At 37.1% G+C, this 27,788-nt stretch overlaps 2 protein-coding genes and 1 long non-coding RNA gene across 8 annotated transcripts in view; 2 read left to right on the forward strand and 1 right to left on the reverse strand.

Annotated features, from left to right (window-relative positions):
- dgkd (diacylglycerol kinase delta) overlaps window positions 1-11,033 on the forward strand; it is an 82,051-nt gene extending 71,018 nt beyond the window's left edge. For both annotated transcript variants that reach the window (XM_087284586.1, XM_087284587.1), the window contains one exon: window positions 1,190-11,033. In XM_087284586.1, coding sequence (XP_087140712.1) covers window positions 1,190-1,279 — 90 coding nt within the window. In that variant the 3' untranslated portion in view covers window positions 1,280-11,033. The remainder of the gene's footprint in view (window positions 1-1,189) is intronic.
- Window positions 1-27,788, reverse strand: part of LOC147833781 (uncharacterized) — a 290,137-nt gene that overhangs the window by 180,220 nt on the left and 82,129 nt on the right. The gene's annotated exons all lie outside the window — the stretch shown is intronic.
- The window catches only part of clcn2b (chloride channel, voltage-sensitive 2b), a 107,801-nt gene continuing 100,926 nt past the window's right edge, over window positions 20,914-27,788 (forward strand). For all 5 annotated transcript variants that reach the window (XR_015508218.1, NM_001316315.2, XM_087282298.1 and 2 more), the window contains exon 1: window positions 20,914-21,099. Coding sequence is in view for 4 of the 5 variants with exons in the window: in NM_001316315.2 (NP_001303244.2) it covers window positions 21,049-21,099 (51 nt within the window). In the remaining variant the exon portion in view is untranslated. The remainder of the gene's footprint in view (window positions 21,100-27,788) is intronic.

Below are 27,788 nucleotides of genomic sequence, written 5' to 3' on the forward strand. Positions count from 1 at the left end.
GCTTTACACAGTCAACTGCCTTTTGGACTTGATTCCTACAATTATTAGATGGCATGGCATGGTGAGTGCACTTAATTGTGCTCACAAACCATTCACGTGGCCTCCTTTTCCCATGTGAGTAAAGTTATATACTAATCTACCATCTCTATACATGTATTTGTTTTATTATTTATCGTTTATATTTATGTTTAGAGCTGTAATGCACTCCAGAATCTGACAGATTGATTAGCTGTGGGCTCTAGAACAGTCATCTGAAGTGTTGTCATACAGTGTTATGCTGGAGTTCATCAATAGTCTCACATTAACTAACACAGACTATATCTGAAGTGTTTGGAAGTAATTCACGTGTAGTAAAACGTCATAAGAACAATGTTTAGTGGCTCAATGTGTTACAGCAGTGTTTTTAAAAGTCTAAACACTTTATTGATGTAGTGTACAACCAAGCACATGTGGTCAGAACACAAACGAGTCGCAGGTGATAAAGTATTAAGCGTTCTCCCAAAGTAAAGTGTGTCTGAACCAGGTCCAAGCAAAATGCCAGCAGGTGTCTGTAGCTCCGCCCACTCTCCGCCTCTTTGCCCTTGTTTGGTATCCCACCGTGACTGTGATGACGCGCGAACAAAATGGCGACGGTTGGCCACGCCTACTTGTGTCTTATTTTGCACTCTTTAGAAACCTATGGGTGACGTCACGGACACTACGTCCATATATTTTACAGTCTATGGTGCAGACAGATGCTCAAGACAGTTCTGGAGGGAATAATAATAGAGGAATAATTATACTGAAGTGCTTTAATGATGGCTCATTTCCACTGAGTGATACAGTGGCATGTGCTGGATAAGTTGGCGGTTCATTCCGCTGTGGTGACCCCAGATTAATTAAGGGACTAAGCTGAAAAGAAATGAATGAATGAAAGAAAATAAAAAATATACATATTTTTATTAAAATAAATTAAAAAATGTATTAGCACCACATTCAATGTACGATAATACACTCAGTAAAAAGATTTTTAATAATATTTTGCAGTAATTAAAATATAAATTTTTGACAGAACGAACATTATAAAGTATTTAAATACAATTTTAGAACGCATGAAAGGTCAATTGCGTCTAATAATTTGTTATAATCAATAACAGTATATTGTACAGCTTTAATAAAAGAGAAATGTGTCGTCTTGTGTTTGTTTCAGGACCTCGGTGTGACTAAAGTTGGCCATATGAAGCGGATCCTGCAGGGAATCAGGGATTTGAGTCGAAACAGCACAGCCAGTGAAGCCTAGACGCTCCTCAGCCAATCAGATGCCTCGCTCAGACGTGATGCAGTTCATCCAGCCAATCAGACACTCCATCATGACTGGAACCAGCCATACTCCGCCCACCAGTGGCAACCCAATCACAGTGCCTTCTGCTATCCACCTTTGTGACATCATCACTTTGGGGGAAACTACTGTACTACCTATAAAGGGGAGATTTATCAGGAGCCACCACAGAAGGATCGTACCAATATCACAAAAGGGGTGGACTCAATCATCTTCAGGCCAAATCAAAACTCAACCTTTGAAGACAAGGTGAAACCGACATTTAAAGCTTAAATTCTACAAATATTTCTGACATCAATAATTGATCCTTCTGTGAAACAGCTTTTAATTTCTGCTGATGTCTTTCAGCCCGTGTGGGAAGGGACGATTATATTAGTCAATAATAGCATTGGTCACAGTCTAAACACTCCCCGTAGATGATGTAAAGTCCCGCTCTGAAATTTTTTAGTGCATTTTGAAATCTCACTTTACACTGTGTATCATGTTGTCTTGAAGTTTGGCTGTGTTTCAAATCCTAGTGAGCTGTCTTCATGTATAACACCTGCATAGACAGCTGCCATTGTAGACTCAATAGAGATTTCTGTTTCAGTTTGATCATTTTATTTCTATTTAATAACTTGTAAAATACAATATCTTAAAATAACATTTTAAATTGTAGATTAAAATCTACGTTTTATATTTATGCATTTGGTAAAATACAGTCCATTAAAGCAATGACGACTTAATTAATAGTATTATTGGTAATAACAAAAATTTGATCAAGTAATTAGTAAAATAAATTATTAGGAATAAATTATTTAATAAGGCTAATATGCAAAGTATAATATATGTGTGTGTGTGTGTGTGTGTGTGTGTGTGTGTGCGTGCGTGCGTGCGTGCGTGCGTGCGTGCGTGCGTGTGTGTGTAAGTGTAAGTGTAAGTGTAAGTGTAACCCGGCTGGTCCTACCCACCCAACCCGCTCCGAGCTGGTGTCTGTTTGAATGGGAGTTGGTTGCTCTAACAAGGAGCATATCTCCGCATAACAAGGAGGCTCAAGACCATGGCCTCTTGCATCTGTCTCTGGAGCACCTTTTTTAAGATGTCAGAGGAGTGGGGTTTACTTGTACAGCACTTCACTAGCTGACCTCTGTTACACTCACCACCCTAAACTTCGCTCCCATTTGGGTTTTAACTGGGACTCTGTGAATGGGAGTTAGTTGCTCTAACAAGGAGGCATAACCACGCTGGTCCTAAACCATCCAACCCGCTCCGAGTTGGGATTGAACTGGGACTCTCTAAATGGGAGTTAGTTGCTCTAACAAGGAGGCATAACCTCGCTGGTCTTAAACCATCCAACCCGCTCAGGGTTGGGATTAAACCGGTGTCTCTCTGAATGTGAATTAATTGCTCTAACAAGTTGGCATAATCCTGCTGATCCTACACCTCCGAACCCGCTCCTAGCTGGGATCGAACTGGAGTCTCTCTGAATGGGAGTTAGTTGGTCTAACAAGCAGGTGTAACTTCGCTGGTCCTAAACCATGCAACCCGCTCCGAGTTGGGATTAAACCGGTGTCTCTCCAAATGGGAGTTGGTGGCTCTAACAAGGAGGCATAACCCCACTGGTCCTAAACAACCCAACCCGCTCCAAACTGGGATCGAAGAGCCTCTAGCAACTGTTGCTAGGGCACCTTTTTTTAGAGTTCACAGCACTTCCCTATCTGACCTCTGTTAAACTCACCACCCAAAACTTCACTCTCTTCTGGGTCACGGCCCAAATGCAACTTGCCGGTTCTACACCACCCAACCGGCTCCGAGCTGGGATTGAACTGGGACTCTGTGAATGGGAGTTGGTTGCTCTAACAAGGAGGCGTAACCGCGAAGGTCCTAAACCATCCAACCCACTCCGAGTTGGGATTAAACCGGTGTCTCTCAGAATGGGAGTTGGTTGCTCTAACAAGTTGGCATAATCCTGTTGATCCTACACCACCCAACCCACTCCAAGCTGGGATCGAACTGGCGTCTCTCTGCATAATAAGGAGGCTAAAAACCATGGCCTCTAGCAACTGTTGCTAGGGCACCTTTTTTTAGAGTTCAGAGGAGTGAGGTTTACCTGCACAGCACTTCACTAGTCTGCCTCGACACACTCCCTTCTGGGTCACGACACCAATGTAACCTGCTGGTCCTACACCACCCAAGCTGCTCCAAGCTGGGATCGAACCGGCGTCTCTCTGAATGGGAGTTGGTTGTAATGTAATGTGTATTTATATCGGGCATTTATTGTGTATGGTCATACACCCAAAGCGCTTCACAATCATGAGGGGGGTCTCTCCACACCACCACCAGTGTGCAGCATCCACTTGGATGATGCGACGGCAGCCACAGGACAACAGCGCCAGTGCGCTCACCACACACCAGCTGTTGGTGGAGTACAGTGATCGAGCCAATTTGGTGGAAGGGGATGATTGGGAGGCCATGATCGTAAGGGCCAATAGAGGGGCTTTGGCCAGGACACCGGGGTTACACCCCTGCTCTTTCACGAGAAGTGCCATGGGATTTGTAATGACCACAGAGAGTCAGGACCTCAGTTTAACGTCTCATCCGAAAAACGGCGCCCACTGACAGTATAGTGTCCCCTTTACATTACTGGGGCATTAGGACTCACACAGACCACAGGTTGAGCGCCCCCTGCTGGCCTCGCTAACACCACTTCCAACAGCAACCTAGTGTTCCCTAGTGGTCTCCCATCCAGGTACTGACCAGCCTCAGCCCTGCTTAGCTTCAGTGAGTAACCGGTCTTGGGCTGCAGGGTGACACCCTGCAGAGTGACACTCTTCTTGTTAGAGTGACATGTTGCACTAACAAGGAGGCGTAACCCCAATGGTCCTAAACCGTCTAACCCGCTCTGAGTTGGGATTAAATCAGCGTCTCTCCGCATAACAAGAAGGCTAAAGACCATGGCCTCTAGCATCTGTCGCTATAGTACCTTTTTTAAGATGTCAGAGGAGTGAGGTTTACCAGCATAGCACTTCACTTGCTGACCAGTATATATATATGGCGTCTCTCTGAATGGGGTGAGGCAGTGGCGCAGCAGGTAGTGCTGTCCACCTCACAGCAAGAAGGTCGCTGGTTCGAACCTCGGCTCAGTTGTTGTTTCTGTGTGGAGTTTGCATGTTCTCCCTGCCTTCGCGTGGGTTTGCGGTACAGGTGAATTGAGTAGGCTAAATTGTCCTTAGTGTGTGTGAATGTGTGTGGATGTTTGCCAGTGATGGGTTGCGGCTGGACGGGTATCCGCTGCGTAAAAACTTGCCGGATAAGTTGGCGGTTCATTCCGCTGTAGCGACCCCGGATTAATAAAGGGACTAAGCCGACAAGAAAATGAATGAATGAATATATATATTATGCAGTGCCTCCAACGGACAGTTAAATTAATGCAAATTTATCTCAAATGACTTGCATTTCATTTAAGATAAATACATAGTTAATTAAATTTTACTAATTGGTTATTTGAGTCTTTCTTTTATTTATTTCATACATTTGTTCATTTGGCAGATCCTTTTAACTGAAGCAAATGTCATCAGATTTTAGGTTAAGAAATTGATCAAAAGTAATAAATTGATAAAATAAACAAAAATAATGGAGTTATTTTGAAACTTGCAATGCATCGAGTAAAAAATATTTATCTAAACAGTCAAAATGTACAAATTCTGCTATATTCAGCTAGAAAACAAGAAAGTAATTGAACTATTTTGATTGTAGCATTAAATTACCAATAATCATAATAACTTCTTTCATTTCATTCAGCCCACTTTACAACACATGCTATCATATTAAAAGGTGTAGAGTCTATGTGATGCCTTCAGATGCTGTCTATGTAGGGAGCTCACTAGGTTTGAGAACAGAGCCGGCGATAATAGAAATGCACCAACACTCAAAGGCCAAACGCATTACGAGACCTTTAACCTGTTGTAGTGACAATCAGCTGTATTGACCAATCAGACACGAATAACTGTCTCACTGTCCTCTTCCTGGATGCCTTAACACTCCACCAGCATTCCCGGGAATCACATATCATTCCTGTTTCACACACGAATCTACAGGACATTTGATTCTGGAATGATCTGGACCTGCCAATCAGGAACTGCGGAATAGTGTTTGATTTGCATATGTAAATAAATTTGAGTTAATCTGTGTCTGCAGTATTGGAGAGGAGCTTGTATTAACATGAAACATTCCTTTAAAACAGGTATTTAACAGATGGATCTAATTGATCCAACTCGCAATCTTAACATGGAGTGGCGTAATTAAAGTGCTTTCTTTTATGTAAATCTGAGGAGCTGTCCTAGTTTAGCTCCGCCCACAGTGAAGTCTCAAAAACTACATTACCCATGATGCTGTATTAAACTCCATCAGAGTCAATATTAAGCTCCACTCACTCCCGTTAAGCACTGCCAGTGATATTTATGTAAACTTGTGGGTCTGTCTTAAATTAGCCCCGCCCATAGTGAAATCTCATTGGTCAGAATTTAATTTACCTGACACAGAGTGTAGCAGTCAGCTTCTGGAAGTATAAACTCATCAATCTTGTCCACATTTAAGCTCTGAGGATATATATGCTGTTGTTAAACTCATCTGTTCACTTTAATTCAATGTATTCTTAAAACAATCAAGGTAATAATGTAGTTTGTGCTGAAAAACTACATTACCCATGATGCTCTACAAAATTACACCAATCAGAGAGCGAAGTGAGGTGGCATGGAGATATTAGGCTCCACCCACTACTTTTAAGCACTCCCAATGATATTTATGTAAATTTGTGGGTTTATCTTAGTTTAGCCCCGCCCATAATGATGTCTTATTGGTCAAAAATTCCATTTAAATAATATCAAGTGCAACAGTCAAGTTCTAAAAGTATAAACTCATTCATTTTCTCCATATTTTGAGCTCTGAGATTATATATGCTGTTATTGAACTCATCTGTTCACTTTAATTCCACTAATTTTCAAAACAATCATGGTATTACTGTAGTTTGTGCTGAAAAACTACATTACCCATGATGCTGTACAAAATTACACCAATCTGAGTGCACAGTAAGGTGACACAGTTATTTTAAGCCCCGCCCACTCCCTTTAAACACTGCCAATGATAATTATGTAAGTTTGTGGGTTTGTCTTAGTTTAGCTCCGCCCATAATGAAATCTTATTGGTCAGAAATTCAATTTGAGTGATATCGAGTGCAACAGTCATGTTCTGGAAGTATAAACTCATTCCTTTTCTCCATGTTTGAGCTCTGAGATTATATATGCTGTTATTGATCTCATCTGTTCACTTTAATTCCGTTTATTCCTAAAACATCATAATAATGTAGTTTGTGCTGATAGACTACATTACCCATGATGCTCTATAAATTCTACTAATCAGAGTGAAATGAGGTGGCATGGAGATAATAAGCTCCGCCTAATTCATGCTAGAAACATGCTAATTCATGCTAGAAACATGCTTGTACATGCTAATTCATGCTAGAATTATGCTAGTACATGCTAATTCATGCTAGAATCATGCTAGTACCATACCATGCTAATTTATGCTATAATCATGCTAACAACATGCTAATGTATGCTAGAATCATGCTAACAACATGCCAATTTATGCTAGAAACATTCTAGTAACATGATAATTCATGCTAGTAACATGCTAATACATTTTATAATCATTTTAACAACATGCTAATTTATGCTAACAACATGCTAATTTATGCTAGAAGCATGCTAGTAGCATACTAATTCATGCTATAATCATGCTAACAACATGCCAATTTATGCTAGAAACATTCTAGCAACATGCTAATTGATGCTAGTAACATGCTAATACATTCTATAATCATTTTAACAACATGCTAATTTATGCTAGAAACATGCTAGTAACATGCTAATTCATGCTAGAATTATGCTAGTAACTTGCTAATTCATGCTAGAAACATGCTAGTACCATGCCATGCTAATTCATGCTATAATCATGCTAACAACATGCTAATTTATGCTAGAAGCATGCTAGTAGCATACTATGTCATGCTAGAATCATGCTAGTAACATGCAAATTCATGCTAGAATCATACTATATTATGTTAGCAACTGCCTAGCAACCACTCAGAAGACTTTAGCAACCGCCTAGCAACACCTTAGCAACAACCTAGCAACGCTTTAGCAACCACTCAGAACACCCTAGCAACCACCTACCAAGAAACATGCCAATCTATACTAGAAACATGCTAACATATATGTACTTATCTATGCTGACTGTTTCAAACTTCATAAATAAAATGAAAATTCATAAAATACAGTTATTTACACTTAAAAACCACCATGAAGTTTGTCCTCCAACTTTAGTATCTTGTAACTATTGGAATGTGAAGAGAGTTTCAGCCAGCACAACAACACATGTATCTGAAGACCATCACCTGCTGCACCTTTAATCTAGTTGACAGTCAGAGTGAAGCAGGACTGCTGCAGTATTTCGAAGCGTCTCATTATGTTTATATGACTATTGACTGCTTTGTTGAGCTCATGATTGTGAGTTCAAGGAATTAAGAGAGAGCTGAGCGCTATAACAACTCAAACTAAGTTGAACAAGGCTACTAGACGAACATGTGTCTATACCTTTACATTCACCAGTGTTTCTGCAGCACTTTGTGTGTTCTTCCGATTTTCGCAGGTCAACAACTTACGATTTTAACCTCGATTTTGAGATTTACACCTACCGAAGTTTAAATAGTAGCAGCTGCTGACTCCAGTCAGCTACAAACACAAACTGGGTGTCATCGGACAGAAGACACTTTGAGCTTTACTGTGGTAAAAGGGGAAGTTACGTGTTACAATATAAAAAGTTATACATTATGAAGTCATGAGAAACACAATTGTATTGTGCTCAATATTTGATTTTCCATATAGAAACACAGGAACACATTAATGTGATGTCCTAGAAAGTATACGACTTGAAAGCCAAGTGTCTCATGAGTTTATATGTTTTAAATTATGATGAAGGCAGCAGGCAAAATGAGAAGGCTTTCTGAGACTATATCGGTGTCCTTCTCTCCCTCACCGTCAGAGGCACTTTCTCAAAAATGACCTTCCCAAGCTAAAACATTAACAGTTGCTGAATAATTGACGGGAGTCTGGATGCTGACCTGGCGCAGTGCAATCTGAGCTGCATCCAGTGCTCTTTAGGCCCCGTTTACACTAGTGCGTTTGAGTTTGAAAACATGCTAATTCATGTTAGAAACATGCTAACAACATGCTAATTCATGCTAGAAGCATGCTAACAACATGCTAATTCATGCTAGAACCATGCTAGTAACATGCTTCATGCTAGAATCATCCCAGTACATGCTAATTTATGCTAGAATCTTGCTAGTAACATGCTAATTCAAGCTATAATCATGCTAACAACATGCTAATTTATGCTAAAATCATGTTAGTAACATACTAATTCATGCTAGCAACTTGCTAATTCATGCTAGAAACACGATAACAACATGCTATTCATGCTAGAAACATGCTAACAACATGCTAATTCATGCTAGAATCATGCTAGTAACATGCTAATTCATGCTAGAATCATCCCAGTACATGTTAATTTATGCTAGGATCATGTTAGTAACATGCTAATTCATGTTAGCAACATGCTAATTCATGCTAGAAACATGCTAACAACATGCTAATTCATGCTAGAAACAGGCTAACAACATGCTAAATCATGCTAGAAACATGCTAGTAACATGCTAGTTCATGCTAGAATCATGCTAGTACATGCTAATTTATGCTAGAACCATTCTAGTAACATGCTAATTCATGCCAGAATCATGCTAGTACAAGTTAAATTATGCTAGAATCATGCTAGTAACATGCTAATACATGCCAGAATCATGCTAGTACATGTTAAATTATGCTAGAATCATGCTAGTAACATGCTAATTCATGCTAGAATCATGCTACTACATGCTAATTTATGCTAGAACCATGCTAGTAACATGCTAATTCATGCCAGAATCATGCTAGTACATGTTAAATTATGCTAGAATCATGCTAGTAACATGCTAATTCATGCCAGAATCATGCTAGTACATGTTAAATTATGCTAGAATCATGCTAGTAACATGCTAATTCATGCTAGAATCATGCTAGTACATGCTAATTTATGCTAGAATCATGCTAGTAACATGCTAATTCATGCTATATTCATGCTAACAACATGCTAATTTATGCTAGAATCATGTTAGTAACATGCTAATTCATGCTAGAATCATGCTAGTAACACGCTAATGCATGCTAGAAACATGATAACAACATTCTAATTCATGCTAGAAACATGCTAACATCATGCTAATTCATGCTAGAAACATGCTAATTCATTTTAGATCAAAAACGATCCACACTAGCGTTTCACCCAGCGTTTCAGAACATATCTCCGTCCACACTACGCTACCAAAAACGTATATCACATGACCATTCGCGCACTCTGGGCAGGCGCGTTCTAGTATAAACAGGAAGCATGTGTCTCGCTCGGCATTTGGTTATTGTTAGTCAACAAACGCCGGTTGAACAATGAACGCGATGGCAAAGAAAGCAAGAGAGGTATTTTTGTGGACAGACGACGAGGTCGAGTTGTTACTAAACGTAACAAATGAATAACTGCACAATGCCGCCTAAAACAGACAATAGTGCAAACAACGCTGCCATTTCTGTGTCCGTGTTGTTGTTTACAGTGAAGGCTAGTCTGCTGTCTTCCGGTAGCGTTAAAGCCATGTGTTATAGTCATGTGATAGGGGCTTGACGAATAAGGGAAGAATACACAATGACACAAAAGCCCCAATCAGATAGCGAATGTCAGCAGCCCCGCCTCCGTTTCAGATGTCTCCATTTTCCCACATCCACACTGAGACAGAGCAGCAGCGTTTCAGAATGAAAACAGCATCTCTAGCGTTTATAAAACGTTCCGTTTTCGGCGCTCGAAAACTCCGGCGTAGTGTGTACGGATGGTGTAACCACAGCAGAACTTCTGTGTTTTCAAACTAAAGTGCATTAGAGTAAATACGGCCTTAATGCGCTCATCTAACCCCACCCCTAACCCCGCCCATCACAGTGACGTCACTCCATTGAGTGCATTGTGTCTGACATTGCATCGCTGAGTGATGCAGTCTCAGCTTGCATCATGAAGGCTGCATCCAGATGCTATTGGAATAATTTGGTCTACATTCACAGTTGATGCATCATTGGAAAGAAGACACTCTGGCCTCGATTATCCATTATGCCATATATAGTACACAACCTCACAGCCTTGACGAGCGATAGAAATGTTTTCTATTGTGTTTCTGAATGCTTTTTTACAAACTCTTCTGGGATGAAACACCCTTTAACATGTTTGCACACTTCAGGTGTGCATGTGAAAGAGAGAGTAAGTCTGTGTGGTGTATTATTATATTTAGACGATTTAAGCGTGTGTGTGTGTGTGTGTAATTCAGATTCAGTCTTACAGTTGATTCATATCATGTCATTTGGACTCCAGTGGCGTCCGATCTCTGACTGTTATGTATTTATTTAAGTTATGACTCACACCCATGTTTCACGGCTCATCTGTTGTTGTTTTTTGTTTGTAAATAGGTCATTTACATCGAAGAATGTAAATAACTTCGTACTGTACAGTGGAACTGTCTGTATTAAAGCAAGGTCTGTGTCACTCGAAATCTGTGTGCTTTTTTATTTGTTGTCTGAAGAGACGCTGACAACACTGAAGAGCATCGTTATACTGCATATATCGGGTTAGTCTTTTATTTATGAGGGGTCATCACAGTGGAATGAACCACCAACTATTCCAGCATATGTTTCACAAGGCAAGGCAAGGCAAACTTTATTTATAAAGCACAATTTTATACAACCGTAGTTGATCCAAAGTGCTTTACAATGAGATAAAATATTTAAGAAAATAAAAAAAATAAAAAACTTGTATAAAAAAATGTAAGAAAAGGAAATATATGTATATGTAATACTAAAATACAGTATAAAAATTACATGTACGAGTCACTCAAAGGCAAGGAAGTAAAAATACGTCTTCAAGTTAGATTTAAAAGTATCCAGGGATGGAGAAATCCTGGGCCCAGTTTTTCAAAAGTAATCCACTAGGATTTTGCATAAGGGTTTGGATCAAATCTTGAAAATAGGTTTTTCAAAAGAAAAAATGGATTACCTAATCGGATTAGATCACGTAATCCAATCTTGGTTTTGATCCGGATCAAACCTTTAGTTTGGGTTTTTCAGACCTTTTCTGTAGGATCTGGATCACTTTGATCCAAAAAACCTGGATTAAACTGATCCTATCAGAAGGGTGGATTCAACGTGGATTTCCTGCCTAAAACGTAATGAAAACTTAAAAATGCATTAAATAATACTATTTATGGATCATGCAGTATCTTACGAGATATACTATTTATTAATAAGGTTTTAATATTATTTGTTCATCTGTCAGGCTATAGTGATTATAGGCTTTAACGTATTCAGCCTTTCAGTATAGGCCTCCAGCAAAATAGAAAGAGTTTGGCCTCATAAAATAATCCACGAATAGCTGTAAAATTTACCAAAAACAATAACAATTTTTCTGTCACTATATAATTGATATATATATATATATATATATATATATATATATATATATATATATATATATATATATATATATATATATATATATATATATATATATATATATACAGTTGAAGTCAGAATTATTAGCCCCATTCGATTTATTTTCTTTTTTCTTAAATATTTTACAAATGATGTTCAACAGAGCAAGGACATTTTCAAACTATGTCTGATAATATTTTTTCTTCTGAAGAAAGTCTTATTTGTGTTATTTTGGCTAGAATAAAAGCAGTTTTGAATTTTTTATGAACCATTTTAGGGACAAAATTATTAGCCCCTTTAAGCTATATTTTTTCTCGATAATCTACAGAACAAACCATCATTATACAATAACTTGCCTAATTACCCTAACCTGCCTAGTTAACTTAATTAACCTAGTTAAGCCTTTAAATGTCACTTTAAGCTGTATAGAAGTGTCTTGAAAAATATCTAGTAAAACATTATTTACAGACATCATGGTAAAGATAAAATAAATCGGTTATTAGAAATAAGTTATTAAAATTATTATGTTTAGAAATGTGTTGACAAAATCTTTTCTCGGTTAAACAGAAATTATATAAAAAATAAACAAGCGGTCTAATAATTTAGGGGGGCTAATAATTCTGACTTCAACTGTATATACATTCATCACAATGGAAAATATTTTTCTTTTTTGATTATTTATTAGTGATGCATGCGATGATAACAGAATAACCAAAAATAAAAATAAAAATGCAAAGAGTGGCAATGACTTTAGATTTCTCTTTCAACAATTGCAAAAAGAGACTGAAAGGGCAGCAGCACAGCTCCATCTGGCAGAGAACAACTGACTCTGACCAAACTGCAGCAAACCAAGGCCAATGACTTGAGATCCGCCTCCTAAAGGCTGCGCTCAGACAAGCTGCTCTCTCCACATCAGATGAGGAAGTCTGAGATTATTGTGGAGTTTTTGACATTAAGTCTTTTTTTATTTACATCTATATTTGAAACTTATTATGAATATCCTCGATGTACAGTGTTGTAGGTCTCAGATGAGCGGACTGCTGGAAGAGGATGGGGTGGGGTTTTTCTTGTTTTTATTATTTATTATTATTATTTTATTAAATTTTCTTAGTTTTCATTTTAAATAAAAATAAAGTTATATTGACCTCACACTGGCTATTGTACTTGTTGCTCTTTACACAGGCCTGTCTATCCATCTACATTGTGATTGAGCACTGGTAATCCAGATTTAGTGATCCTGAAAAGTTCCTATCCGGATCAGATTGATCCAATCCGATGTTGCTTTGAAAAACTGGCTCAAAAAGTAAGCTGGATTACATGATCACAGATCGCAAAAACAGGATTACTAAATCCAGATCAATTTGATTTAAAAGTATCCAAAGATCAATTAAAGTATCCAAAGATCAATTACAGCTATTCGTGGATTATTGTGATGAATGAATATATATATATATATCTCTCAATTAGTGACAGAAAAATTGTTATTGTTTTTGGAAAATTTTACAGCTATTCGTGGATTATTTTATGAGGCCAAACTCTTTCTATTTTGCTGTAGGCCTATACTGAAAGGCTGAATACGTTAAAGCCTATAATCACTATAGCCTGACAGATGAACAAATAATATTAAAACCTTATTAATAAATAGTATATCTCGTAAGATACCATAAATAGTATTATTTAATACATTTTTAAGTTTTCATTACGTTTTAGGCATGAAATCCACGTTAAATCCACCCTTCTGATGAGATCAGTTTAATCCAGGTTTTTTGGATCAAAGTGATCCAGATCCTACAGAAAAGGTCTGAAAAACCCAAACTAAAGGTTTGATCCGGATCAAAACCAAGATTGGATTACGTGATCTAATCCGATTAGGTAATCCATTTTTTCTTTTGAAAAACCCATTTGATCCGGATTAAACCTTTTGAAAAACCGGGCCCTGATGTTCAACGGGAGCCTTGGGGCCGCAACACAGAAAGCTCGATCACCTTTTGACCTGCAGCGTGACAGAGGGATCGACAAAAGAAACTGATCATGGGTCCTTAATGGTCTACAAGCTGCATATGGCCTAATAAGTTCACTGTAATAGGCCGGGGCAGAATTGTGCAAAGCTTTGTATGTAAAAAGAAGGATTTTAAAATCAACTTAGAATTTTAAAGGAAGCCAGTGCAGTGAGGCGAGGACAGGGGAGATGTGATCTCTTCTCCTAGTTCCTGTTATCAGTCTGGCGGCTGCATTTTGGACCAACTGTAACCTAGGGCTTACTCACACTATGCCATCCGTACAGTGCCCAGGCCCGTTTCCCGGATCGTTTGAGAAGTGTGAGTGCGCTGAATCGGGCTCAGGCACGGTTCACTTGGCCGGCCCTGCCCTGGTTGGAAGAGGTCTGAGCGCGAATCACTTGGGCTTTGGCGCGGTACGCTTGTGTGTGAGTGCAAAACGCGCCAAAGCCCGAAACTGAAAGCGAGACGTGACTTTTAAGGGGCTGTTTCATATGGATTTATTAATCATTCTTACTGTTCAGTGAACGCAAACTGCCGTAGCTTATTAAAGATGCAAACTCCTCACAGCACGACAGCTGCATGCCTTCAGCAGACCTCCTCATTCCTGCAGCACGAGAGCTTTATGATTGTTTATGAGCGCCAAAAGTGGCGGATCTGTTCAGCGAAATATCTGACTGTGTGTCCCCGCATCCCTAAGGACTGTTTGGCGGAATATTTGACTGCATGTCACTGCATAACAAACGACCGAAACGATATAACTAGAGAAATCTCCACTGCTGCTGAGTGAGAGCGCCTCTCACTGAACAGCGCAGCAGCGATGACGTAAGCGTGCCGATTGTGGTGTAAGTGTGGGCCGTCAGGGGAGACGGGAGGGGGGACAAGCATGCTTTGGCCCGGTTCGAGGCAACTGTACCTAGTGTGAGTACGGCCCGAGAGAGTGTTGACTGGGGTAGACCAATGTACAAGGAGTTGCAGTAGTCCAACCGAGAGGAGATTAAAGCAGGGCCGGAGTGGGACTCCTTTTCAGCCCTGGAGTTTCAAGCCTCAGACCGGCCCACCTCAGTTCACGACTGACTATATTAAAATAAGGACAATTTACAAGTCAGTTTCTAATTACACTATCACGTCTTTTTTTTTTTTGACAAAACAGCTGCTTTAGAACTTCAAATGTTCAACAACCCTAACAGTATTATATGTCTTAACAATAAAAATGAAGAAAAAAATAAATGACGAGGATCAAACCAGGGTCCGCAGTGTCGTAATCTAACGTGCTAACCACTGGACCTCAACAGCTGTGCTGAAAAAGGAGGCTCGTCGGAGTTATATCATCATTAACCAGGCTGCGAGAAAATAAATAAAAAGAGCAGAGCTGCGGTAAAATAATGACTGTGGTCAAGTAAAAAAATATAATTAATTTAAAAAGTGTGACTGCTGAGAGCAACAGATTCTGCAGCTAGGGACACCGGCCCTCGCAGCCAAAAAACGGACCGGCCCACCGGGAATTCTCCCGGTCCTCCCGATTAGCCAATCCAGTCCTGGATTAAAGCATGGGTCACAGTTTCTAAATCTTTTTTTAGATAGAAATGGTTTAACCTTTGCCACCAATCTAAGTTGGAAAAAGCTGCTCTTTACAACTGCATTTACGTGCTCGTCAAACTGCAAAAGTGGATCAAAAATTACTCCGAGATTTTTGGCGAGACTGTGCAGATCACTACTTAGAAATCCTAGCTGAGTTTTTATTGAATCGTTGGTAGCAGCAGGACCTGATAAGAGCACTTCTGTTTTATTTTCATTTAGTTGCAGAGAGTTATTAGTTGCGCATCAGATGCTCTTCCAGCTGCAACCCAGTACTGGGGAACACCCATACACACACGCACTCATACACTACCGTCAATTTAGTTCATCAATTCTCCTTTAGCGCATGTGTTTGGACTGTGGGGGAAACCGGAGCACCAGGAGGAAACCCACAACCATTCCTGCCAACACTCCCGTTTTTCCCTGGAGTCTCCCGTATTTCAGATCCAACTCCCGCCCATCTCCCATATCGTTCTATCTCTCGGAAAACTCACGGAATTCCACCCCTACCCTACCCTTAGTTCATCAATTCCCCTATAGCACATGTGTTTGGACTGTGGGGGCAACCAGAGCACCCGGAGAAACCCACACCAACACGGGGAGAACATGCAAACTCCACACAGAAATGCCAACTAACTCAGCCGAGGCTCGAACCAGCGACCTTCTTGCTGTGAGGTGCAGATGTATCAGTAAAACAATGGCATGCAGAAAACGTGAAGTGGTTCAACCTGCGGATATAACACATGACGTATCGGTTTAAAGATACCGCTATATTTTTATCATCAAATTCATAAGGAAAACATTAAAAATAGAAGTAATCAGCTGATATACATTCACTGGCCACTTTATTAGGTACACCTGTCCAACTGTTTGTTAACATAAATGTCTAATCAGCCAATCACATGGCAGCAACTCGATGCATTTAAGCATGTAGACATGGTCAAGACGATCTGCTGCAGTTCAAAGCGAGCATCAGAATGAGGAAGAAAGGGGATTTAAGTGACTTTGAATATGGCATGGTTGTTGGTGCCAGACGGGCTGGTCTGAGTATTTCAGAAACTGCTGATCTACTGAGATTTTCACGCACAACCATCTCTAGGGAATGATCTGAAGAAGAGGAAATATCCAGTGAGCGGCAGTTCTGTATATAGATGCATACACACAAACAAACATACATACACACACACTAAATACACACACAGATTCATAACAGTGATAATAAATTCCAAGTAATGCTATGAAGGGAAGTGTGTTTAGTGTCATGTGTTTGACGCTCAGTGTCTGGTTAATCATCACGTCTGGCCAACACACACACACACACACACACACACACACGTTTCTCAGAAGTGAAAAATATGAGACAATCACAGCCGATGAACTGCATTATTGAGGGTGAAGACAGACACATATGTCTGATAAACCTGAGCGCAAACATTTTTCTGCTGTGCTGAAACTAAACTGAAAGCTGACAGAAGCTATAAAGACATGCTTTAAAAACTAATAGATAGAGGACAAAAACACACACCATTAATAATAAAAAAATAGTAAAAAATAACTGCAATTATTTACAAACATGTCATATTTTAATGTCATTTATACAATTAAATATTATGTAAAATTTTTGAAACTTACTTGTGACGCAATGGTGCAGTAGGTAGTGTTGTCGCCTCACAGCAAGAAGGTCGCTGGTTCGAGCCTTTGCTGGGCCAGTTGGCATTTCTGTGTGGAGTTTGCATGTTCTCCCTGTGTTCGTGTGGGTTTCCTCCGAGTGCTCTGGTTTCCCCCACAGTCCAAACACATGCGTTGTATAGGAGAACTGAATAAACTAAACTGGCTGTAGTGTATGGGTGTGAATGAGACTGTATGGGTGTTTCCCGGTGTTGGGTTGCAGCTGGAAGGGCATCCGCTGCGTAAAACACATGATGGATAAGTTGGCGGTTCATTCTGCTGTGGCGACCCCGGATTAATAAAGGGACTAAGACGAAAAGAAAATGAATGAATGAATGAAAGGAAAATAAATTATTAAATAAAATTTTTAAAAAGTCTGTTTTGTAAGAGTGACAAGCACATCTGAAGCACTTATTTACTGTTTGTTTTCTGTTATTATAATAAAATAATATACAAAGTATAAGGTTTCACTTTGTTTTTATAAAAATAAATAATAAACACATATATAAATATAAATTAAAAATTTAAATATATTAAAATACTTCACTGTATATATATATATATATATGGATGTCACGGTATCGCAGTGGGTAGCACAATCGCCTCAAGGCTAAAAGGTTGCTAGTTCGAGCCTCGGCTGGGTCAGTTGTCATTTCTGTGTGGAGTTTGCATGTTCTCCTCATGTTGGTGTGGGTTTCCTCCGGGTGCTCCTGTTTCCCCCACAGTCCAAACACATGTGGTACAGGTGAATTGGGTATAGGCTAAATAGTCCGTAGTGTATGAGTGTGAATGAGTGTGTGTGTTTCTTAGAGATGGGTTGCAGCTGGAAGGGCATCCGCTGCGTAAAACATATGATGGATAAGTTGGCGGTTCATTCCACTGTGGCGACCCCGGATCAATAAAGGGACTAAGCCGACAAGAAAATGAATGAATGAATACCAGTTTCCTGCCAGCAGTGCTGAATTTGACCAGCAGGTGGAGACTTTACCTCATTAACAAACATTTAGCACATTTATTTGTTGGAGAATCTCTGAATATCCATGAAGGTCTCATAATAAACGGTTCATTGGTGCTTTCTGCACAACAGAGTAACTGGCATCACATTTAGTTTTTTTTTTTAGAAGAAATCTGAAGCTCTTTAACCCAATGTTGGGTCAAATATGGACAAACCCAATATTGGGTGATTTTTGTATTCAGTTTAAATGACACTTTTTATAACACAAAGGATAGATTTGTTCATATCTGACCCAGCGTTGGGTTAAAACAACCCAGCAGAGTGTTTCTTCTATGCTTTGATGTTTTTATCAGCTCTTTCATGTGAGGTAAAAAATTTTACTGCTTAACTTTCACCTCTTAAAACATTTCATTAGCTGATAAAAACTGATATTGTATATAAAGAAAGTTCCTGAAGATCAACTGCAGGGAATTTCCGAGAAACACGATGAAGAAATCAAACATGAAAATAAAATAAAGTAAAATTCAAAAATTCAATTGATTCAATTTACTTTAATTTAATTTAATTTAATTTAATTTAATTTAATTTAATTTAATTTAATTTAATTTAATTTAATTTAATTTAATTTAATTTAATTTATTAATTTCCATCAGCTTAATCCTTTTATTCATGAGGAGTTGCCACAGCGGAATAAACCAACAACTATTTCAGCATATGTTTTACAAAGAAGATGCCCTTCTAGCTGCATCCCAGTACTGGGAAACACCCATACACTCTCACATTCACACACACATTACTCACTACGGGTAATTTAGTTAATCAGTTCCCCTAGGGCGCATGTGTTTGGACTTGTGGGGGAAACCGGAGCACCCGGAGGAAACCCAACATGGAGAGAACATACAAACTCCACACAGAAATGCCAACTGACTCAGCTGGGACTCGAACCAGTGACAGAAGATCCTCATGCAGACCCAATAAAGCACTCTTTACAGCAGTGGGTTGAATGTTGAAGACAAACCCAACACTGGGTTAATTTCACTATGTTTTCTTTTTTATTAAATTTAAATCAAATAATTTTTTGACCCAACATTTGTTTACAAGAGCAGCATTTTTAAGTGTAAATGTTTTTTGTTGGTCATGATATTTGACAGTCACTGCATCTAAAGATGATCCAAACTTTTCTGATGTCTTCATGTTTTTGGTTCAATAATGAATCTCATTCTGCTTTTGAAAAAATCTGCAGTTTCATTTTCACTTCCTCATTTGTGTGTGTGTGTGTGTGTGTGTGTGTGTGTGTGTGTGTGTGTGTGTGTGTGTGTGTGTGTGTGTGTGTGTGTGTGTGTGTGTGTGTGTGTGTGTATATTATTTAATATTATTATTTATTATTTGTTATATATATTTTTTTGTAAATATTGTTGTTATATTTTGTTCAAATGTAAATATTTGTTAGATTTTTTATTATATGTTACTGTATATTATTTAATATTATTATTATTCAATATTTGTTAGATTTTTATAATTATTTTTGTATAATATTGTTATATTTTGTTAAAATATTAATATTTGCTATTTTTAATTATATATTTTATTATTTAATCTTATTATTGTTTAATATTTATTATGTTTTTAGATTTATTTTTTATATTACTATTTTTATTTTATTAAAATGTAAATATGTGTTTTATTTTCATGTTATATGATATTATTTAATACTATTAATATTTAACATTTGTTATATTTTTATATTTATTTTTTGTATATTATTGTAATATTTTGTTAAAGTGTAAATATTTGTTATTTTAAAATTTATATTATATTATTTAATATTATTATTGTTTAATATTTAATATATTTTTAGGTTTATTTTTAAATATTATTTTTTTATTTTGTAAAATGTAAATACTTGTATATTTTTTATTAAATATTATATTACGTAATATTATAAATGTTTAACATTTGCTATATTTATATATTTATTTTTATATATTATTGTTATATTTTGTTAAAATATAAACATTTGCTATATGTTTTATTATATATTATATTATTTACTATTATTATTATGTAATATTTGTTATTTTGTATTTTTTTATATTATTGTTTTATTTTTTAAATGTAAATATTTGTTATATTTTAATGTTATATTGTATGACGTAATATAATTATTATTATTTAATATTTGTTATATATTTATATTTATTTATATAAATTATTGTTATATTTTGTTAAAATGTAAATATTTGTTATTTTTGAGTTGTATTATATTATTTACTATTATTAATATTTAATATTTGTACTATATTTTTATTGTCATTATTATATTTTGTTAAAATAGTTTTTTATTATGTTCTCACTTAATATTATTATTATTCAATATTTGTTATATTTGTACATTTAATTTCATATATTATTGTTATATTGCGGTAAAACATAAATATTTGTTACATTTTATGTTATATTTTTGTTGCATTTTGTTATACTATAAATATATTAGTTATATTTAATAATATTTTTATTATTTTTATTATTCATTTTTGTTATTTTTGTTTGTATAAACATACTTCTCCAGTTTGTACATAAAAAAAGCTCTCCAGTGAGCCCTATCAGTGTGTCTGCCGGCAGTGCTGTCTACGTAGGGCGCATGTATGCTGCGTGTATGCAGCCAGGCGCGTGCGCAGCGGGCGTGGCTAGTCTCCTCAAGCCCCGCCCCTCGCTCAACAGATCACAAACTTCAGTCAGAAGTGTTTCAGTCACGGAGCGCGTCATCACGCAAGACGGTTTACACGCTCGCGGGTCCGTGTCGGTGTGCGGGAGCTGCTCTGCGGTTCCCCGAGTGTGAAGTGTGTGTGAAGTGTGTGTGAAGTGTGTGTGAGAGCTGCAGTCATGGCTGTGGACGGACAAGAGCAGCGCGCGCTCCAGTATGAGCAGACTTTGGTGAGTGTTTTTCAGAGTTATTCTCTTTTGGGTGCGCGTTATCGCGACTTTCTGAGTGACTATATTGATAATAATCACACACACACGGCTGTCAGTCACTATTGATACACACTTGAGTACTGTGTTTGAGTGTTGCTGTTTGTTTTTGAGTTAGGTAGCGATTATGAACCATAAACAAAGCATAATAATATTATCAGTCGGTCATTGTTTAGGTAAAGTTGATTTTATATTCACACATTCGTTCAGTGACACGCCTCCTATATTGTTTACCATGATACTTTGAATATTCAGTCTGAAATCACTTGCAGTACTTCAAAACACCATTAGCACTATTTAATTGACTGTAAACAGTGTTGTGCTTTGATAGTCACTGGCTGCTAATGTGATTTCACTATCTAGAATTAGCAAACAATACTTTTCTGAAATTATATTGTCAATAAGTCTGAATGTGTGAATATAAAACCAACTTTAACTCAAATCAATCTGTCAGTGCTTTCCTACTGTCCTACTGCTGTCCTCTACTGTATGAGCAGACTCTGCTGAGTGTTTTCGAGAGTTGTTCTCCTTCAGGTTTGCGTTATCGTGACTCTCTGAGTGACTTTATTGGTATTAATTCACACATATATGGCTGTCAGTCACCCTTGAGGAGTTGTTTGTTTGTTTTTAAGTTCAAATGTTTTAAGTACACTCCCTATATTGTTTACCATGGTACTTTGAATATTTCACATGTAAGCATGACTTCAGAACACCATTAGCACTATTTAATTGACTGTAAACAGTGTTGTGCTTTGATAGTCATAGTCTGCTAATGTGATTTCACTATCTAGAAGTAGCAAACAATACTTTTCTGAAATTATATTATTAAAGAGAAAGTCTGAATGTGTGACAGGGTGTCCACGGAGTCTTAAAAAGTCTTAAATTCACTGAAACTATGTGTTGTAGTTCTTAACTTTTTTAACGGGTCTTAATTTTCCTCTGCCCAAGTAAACCTACCCAAAACTGTCCAACATCCATCCAGTCAACAACAATATATATATATATATATGTTTTTTTATTGCATAGATATACAATTCACAACCCCCAGTTTCAAAGCAAATTGTCCAGATTTAATTCTCTAATGAGGGTAAGAAACCTAACAACAATTACACAATTCCTCATAATAATTACAGAGCAATATTTCGCTTTACACAATCCTCAATCAAGAGAAAATCATTGGGTTGAATAGGAGTTCTACTCAATCCATTCAGACAAAAAGCCCCAAATATATGTTTTTGGTCATTCATGTAATTGTGTCTATAATAAATAAACTTTTAACAATGATAAACTTGTCAACCTAAAAAAATAAAAGATATTATGTTGAAGAAAACTGTATATAACTAGAGTTTTCTTGTTTTGACAGATTCAAATATTTGGCTAAGAAGAAAGGTATATTAAATAACATTAGATAAAAGCAACAACACCGTGTTAAAAGAATAAATCTGTAGTTTTCAGCCCTGTATAAGTCTAAAATTTCTAACAAAATGGCCTTAAAAGGGTCTTAAAAAGTGTTAAGTTTGACTTGTCGAAACTCTGATGTGAATATAAAACCAACTTTACCCCAAATCAATCTGTCAGTGCTTTCCTACTGCTGTCCTCTATTGTATGAGCAGACTCTGATGAGTGTTTTCGAGAGTTGTTCTCCTTCAGGTTTGCGTTATCGTGACTCTCTGAGTGACTTTATTGATAATAATTCACACATATTTGGCTGTCAGTCACCATTGAGGAGTTGTCTGTTTGTTTGTTTGTTTGTTTGTTTTTAAGTTCACTTCCTATACAAGTATAAATGTTTTAAGTACACTCCCTATATTGTTTACCATGGTGCTTTGAATATTTCACATGTAAGCATGACTTCAGAACACCATTAGCACTATTTAATTGACTGTAAACAGTGTTGTGCTTTGATAGTCATGGGCTGCTAATGTGATTGCACTATCTAGAAGTAGCAAACAATACTTTTCTGAAATTATATTATTAAAGAGAAAGTCTGAATGTGTGACAGGGTGTCCACGGAGTCTTAAAAAGTCTTAAATTCAATTAAATATTGTGTTGTAGTTCTTAACTTTTTTAACGGGTCTTAATTTTCCTCTGCTCAAGTTAAGCTACCCAAAACTGTCCAACATCCATCCAGTCAACAACAATATATATATATATGTTTTTTTATTGCAAAGAGATGCAATTCACAACCCCCAGTTTTAAAGCAAATTGTCCAGATTTAATTCTCTAATGAGGGTAAGAAACCTAACAACAATTAAACAATTCCTCATGATATAACAGAGCAATATTTCCCTTTACATGATCCTCCAGTTATACAAAAACTATGTGCAGATTGCAGAAGTAAGTGGAAGCGGACATACTGTTTATAAATAGGCAAGGATCAGGCAAAGTTTTATAAGAGAAAAGCATTGGGTTGAATAGGAGTTCTACTAAATCCATTTGGAAAAAAAGCCACAAATATATGTTTTTGACCATTCATGTAATTGTGTCTATAATAAATAAACTTTTAACAATGATAAACTTGTCAACCTAAAAAGATAAAAGACATTATGTTGAAGAAAACTGTATATAACTGGAGTTTTCTTGTTTTGACAGATTCAAATATTTGGCTAAGAAGAAAGGTATATTAAATAACATTAGAAAAAAAGCAACAACACCGTGTTAAAAGAATAAATCTGTAGTGTTCAGCCCTGTATAAGTCTAAAATTTCAAACGAAATGGTCTTAAAAGGGTCTTAAAAAGTGTTAAGTTTGACATGTCGAAACTCTGATGTGAATATAAAACCAACTTTACCCCAAATCAGTCTGTCAGTGCTTTCCTACTGTCCTACTGCTGTCCTCTATTGTATGAGCAGACTCTGGTGAGTGTTTTCGAGAGTTGTTCTCCTTCAGGTTTGCGTTTATCGTGACTTTCTGAGTGACTTTATTGATAATTCACACATATATGGCTGTCAGTCACCATTGAGGAGTTGTCTGTTTGTCTGTTTGTCTGTTTGTTTGTTTGTTTGTTTGTTTTTAAGTTCACTTCCTATACAAGTATAAATGTTTAAAGTACACTCCCTATATTGTTTACCATGGTACTTTGAATATTTCACATGTAAGCATGACTTCAGAACACCATTAGCACTATTTAATTGACTGTAAACAGTGTTGTGCTTTGATAGTCATGGGCTGCTAATGTGATTGCACTATCTAGAAGTAGCAAACAATACTTTTCTGAGATTAAATTATTAAAGAGAAAGTCTGAATGTGTGACAGGGTGTCCACGGAGTCTTAAAAAGTCTTAAATTCACTGAAATAATGTGTTGTAGTTCTTAACATTTTTAACGGGTCTTAATTTTCCTCTGCTCAAGTTAAGCTACCCAAAATGGTCCAACGTCCATCCAGTCAACAACAATATATATATATATGTTTTTTTATTGCAAAGAGATGCAATTCACAACCCCCAGTTTTAAAGCAAATTGTCCAGATTTAATTCTCTAATGAGGGTAAGAAACCTAACAACAATTACACAATTCCTCATGATATAACAGAGCAATATTTCCCTTTACATGATCCTCCAGTTATACAAAAACTATGTGCAGAATTAAGTGGAAGCGGACATACTGTTTATAAATAGGCAAGGATCAGGCAAGGTTTTATAAGAGAAAAGCATTGGGTTGAATAGGAGTTCTACTAAATCCATTTGGAAAAAAAGCCACAAATATATGTTTTTGACCATTCATGTAATTGTGTCTATAATAAATAAACGTTTAACAATGATAAACTTGTCAACCTAAAAAAATAAAAGACATTATGTTGAAGAAAACTGTATATAACTAGAGTTTTCTTGTTTTGACAGATTCAAATATTTGGCTAAGAAATAAGTTATATTAAATAACATTAGAAAAATCAACAATAACAGGGCTATTATAAAACATATTTAGTGCAGCCCTGTTTAAGTATACAATTTCAAACAAAATGGTCTTAAAAGGGTCTTTAAAAGGTTTAAATTTGACTTGTCCAAACTCTGATGTGAATATAAAACCAACTTTAGCTCAATCAGTTTCTGTCAGTGCTTTCCTACTGTCCTACTACTGTCCTCTATTGTATGAGCAGACTCTGCTGAGTGTTTTCAAGAGTTGTTCTCCTTCAGGTTTGTGTTATCGTGACTCTCTGAGTGACTTCACTGATAATAATTTCAGACACACACACACACACACACACACACACACACACACACACACACACACACACACACACACACACACACACACACACATGGCTGTCAGTCACTATTGATACACTCTTGAGGAGAGTGTTTGAATGTTGCTGTTTTTTTTGAGTTAGGTAGCGATTATGAATCATAATCAAAGCATAATAATATTATCAGTCTGTCATTGTTAAGGTAAAGTTGGTTTTATATTCACACATTCGTTCAGTGACACGCCTCCATGATGCTTTGAATATTCAGTCTGAAATCACTTGTAGGTGAGACTTCAAAACACCATTAGCACTGCTTAATTGACTGTAAACAGTGCTTTGCTTTGATAGTCACTGGCTGCTAATGTGATTTCACTATCTAGAAGTAGCAAACAATACTTTTCTGAAATTATATTATGAAAGAGAAAGTCTGAATGTGTGAAAAATCAATCTGTCAGTGCTTTCCTACTGTCCTACTACTGTCCTCTATTGTATGAGCAGACTTTGCTGAGTGTTTTCAAGAGTTGTTCTCCTTCAGGTTTGCGTTATCACGACTCTCTGAGTGACTATTGATAATAATTTCACGTGTGTAAGGCCGTCAAAGGAGTTCTTGTTTGTTTTTAAGTTCTTAGATAGCGATTATGAATCATAAATCATAATATTATCAATCAGAGTGTCTGTCAGTCACTTTCCAACAGGAGTTAACACTGTATTATACTATATATATTATAATATTTAGTTAAGTGAATGCTCCAGGATACGTTGGTATAACTACAGTGAGCTGATGAACTGTTATAAATACAGTAGTATATTTTAGTTTTAGCCAAGCGGCAACCTCCCGCTCTCCCTCGGGAAGCCAATACGGAAGTAACTAAAACTGCAATTCATCTGATATTCCGCTAGTCCTGGCCACTCCTGGCTCCAAAATAGAGCAAATTTCAATTGAGTCCACTGTTAGAATGGCCAACTTTACAGCAGAAAAAAAGGTGTTTACAGCCTGCTACAAAAAAAGATTTTGGTTAATACAGGTAATATTACCCTTCATGACAACTGTGAGGGGGTGAATTTTTTTATAACTCGTCCGTTTCCTTTATATTAAGTTATATTAAGTTTGAATAATTAAGGGCGTGGCCACTTGAGTGACAGCTAGGTCTCGTTGGTCGCCTCAGCTGAATCCTGCAGTTTAGCCACTGATCTCGGCATATTTATCGTATTTCTGTGTTGTTTTATGTGGCTTTACACACTCAACTGCCTTTTGGACTTGATTCCTACAATTATTAGATGGCATGGCATGCTGAGTGCACTTAATTGTGCTCACAAACCATTCACGTGTCCTCCGTTTCCCATGTGAGTAAAGTTATACACTTATATACCATCTCTATACATGTATGTGTTTTATTTAAGATCATTTATGGTTTATATTTATGTTTAGAGCTGTAATGCACTCCAGAATCTGACGGATTGATTAGCTGTAGGCTCTAGAACAGTCAACTGAAGTGTTGTCATACAGTGTTATGCTGGATTTCATCAATAGTCTTACATTTACTAACACAGACTATATCTGAAGTGTTTGGAAGTAATTCACGTGTAGTAAAACGGCATAAGAACAATGTTTAGTGGTTTAATGTATTACAGCAGTGTTTTTAAAAGTCTAAACACTTTATTGATGTAGTGTACAGCCAAGCACAAGTGGTCAGAACACAACCGAGTCGCAGGTGATAAAGTATTAAACGTTCTCCCAAAGTAAAGTGTGTCTGAGCCAGGTCCAAGCAAAATGCCAGCATGCGTCTGCAGCTCCGCCCACTCTCCGCCTCTTTGCCCTTATTTGGTATCCCGCGGTGACTGCGATGAGGAGCGAACAAAATGGCGACGGTTGGCCGCGCCTACTTGTGGCTTCTTTTGCGCTCTTTAGAAACCTATGGGTGACGTCACGGACACTACGTCCATATATTTTACAGTCTGGTTTTAGCGTGCTCTAGTATTAAATGATAAACTAGAGTAATGTAACTGTGTTGTATTGTAGTATAATATACCATAGAGGTTGGTTTTATATTCCCTATATTGTTTACCATGATGCTTTGAATATTCAGTCTGAAATCACTTGTAAGTACGACTTCAAAGCACCATTAGCACTATTTAATTGACTGTAAACAGTGTTGTGTTTTGATAGTCACTGACTGCTAATGTGATTTCATTATCTAGAATTAGCAAACAATACTTTTCTGAAATTATATTGTCAATAAGTCTGAATGTGTGAATATAAAACCAACTTTAACTCAAATCAGTCTGTCAGTGCTTTCCTACTGTCCTACTGCTGTCCTCTACTGTATGAGCAGACTCTGCTGAGTGTTTTCGAGAGTTGTTCTCCTTCAGGTTTGCGTTATCGTGACTCTCTGAGTGACTTTATTGATAATAATTCACACATATATGGCTGTCAGTCACCCTTGAGGAGTTGTTTGTTTGTTTATAAGTTCT

This window comes from Danio rerio, chromosome 15 (genome assembly GCF_052040795.2).
Source record: "Danio rerio strain M-AB ecotype USA chromosome 15, GRCz13ab, whole genome shotgun sequence".
Lineage (NCBI taxonomy): Eukaryota > Metazoa > Chordata > Actinopteri > Cypriniformes > Danionidae > Danio > Danio rerio.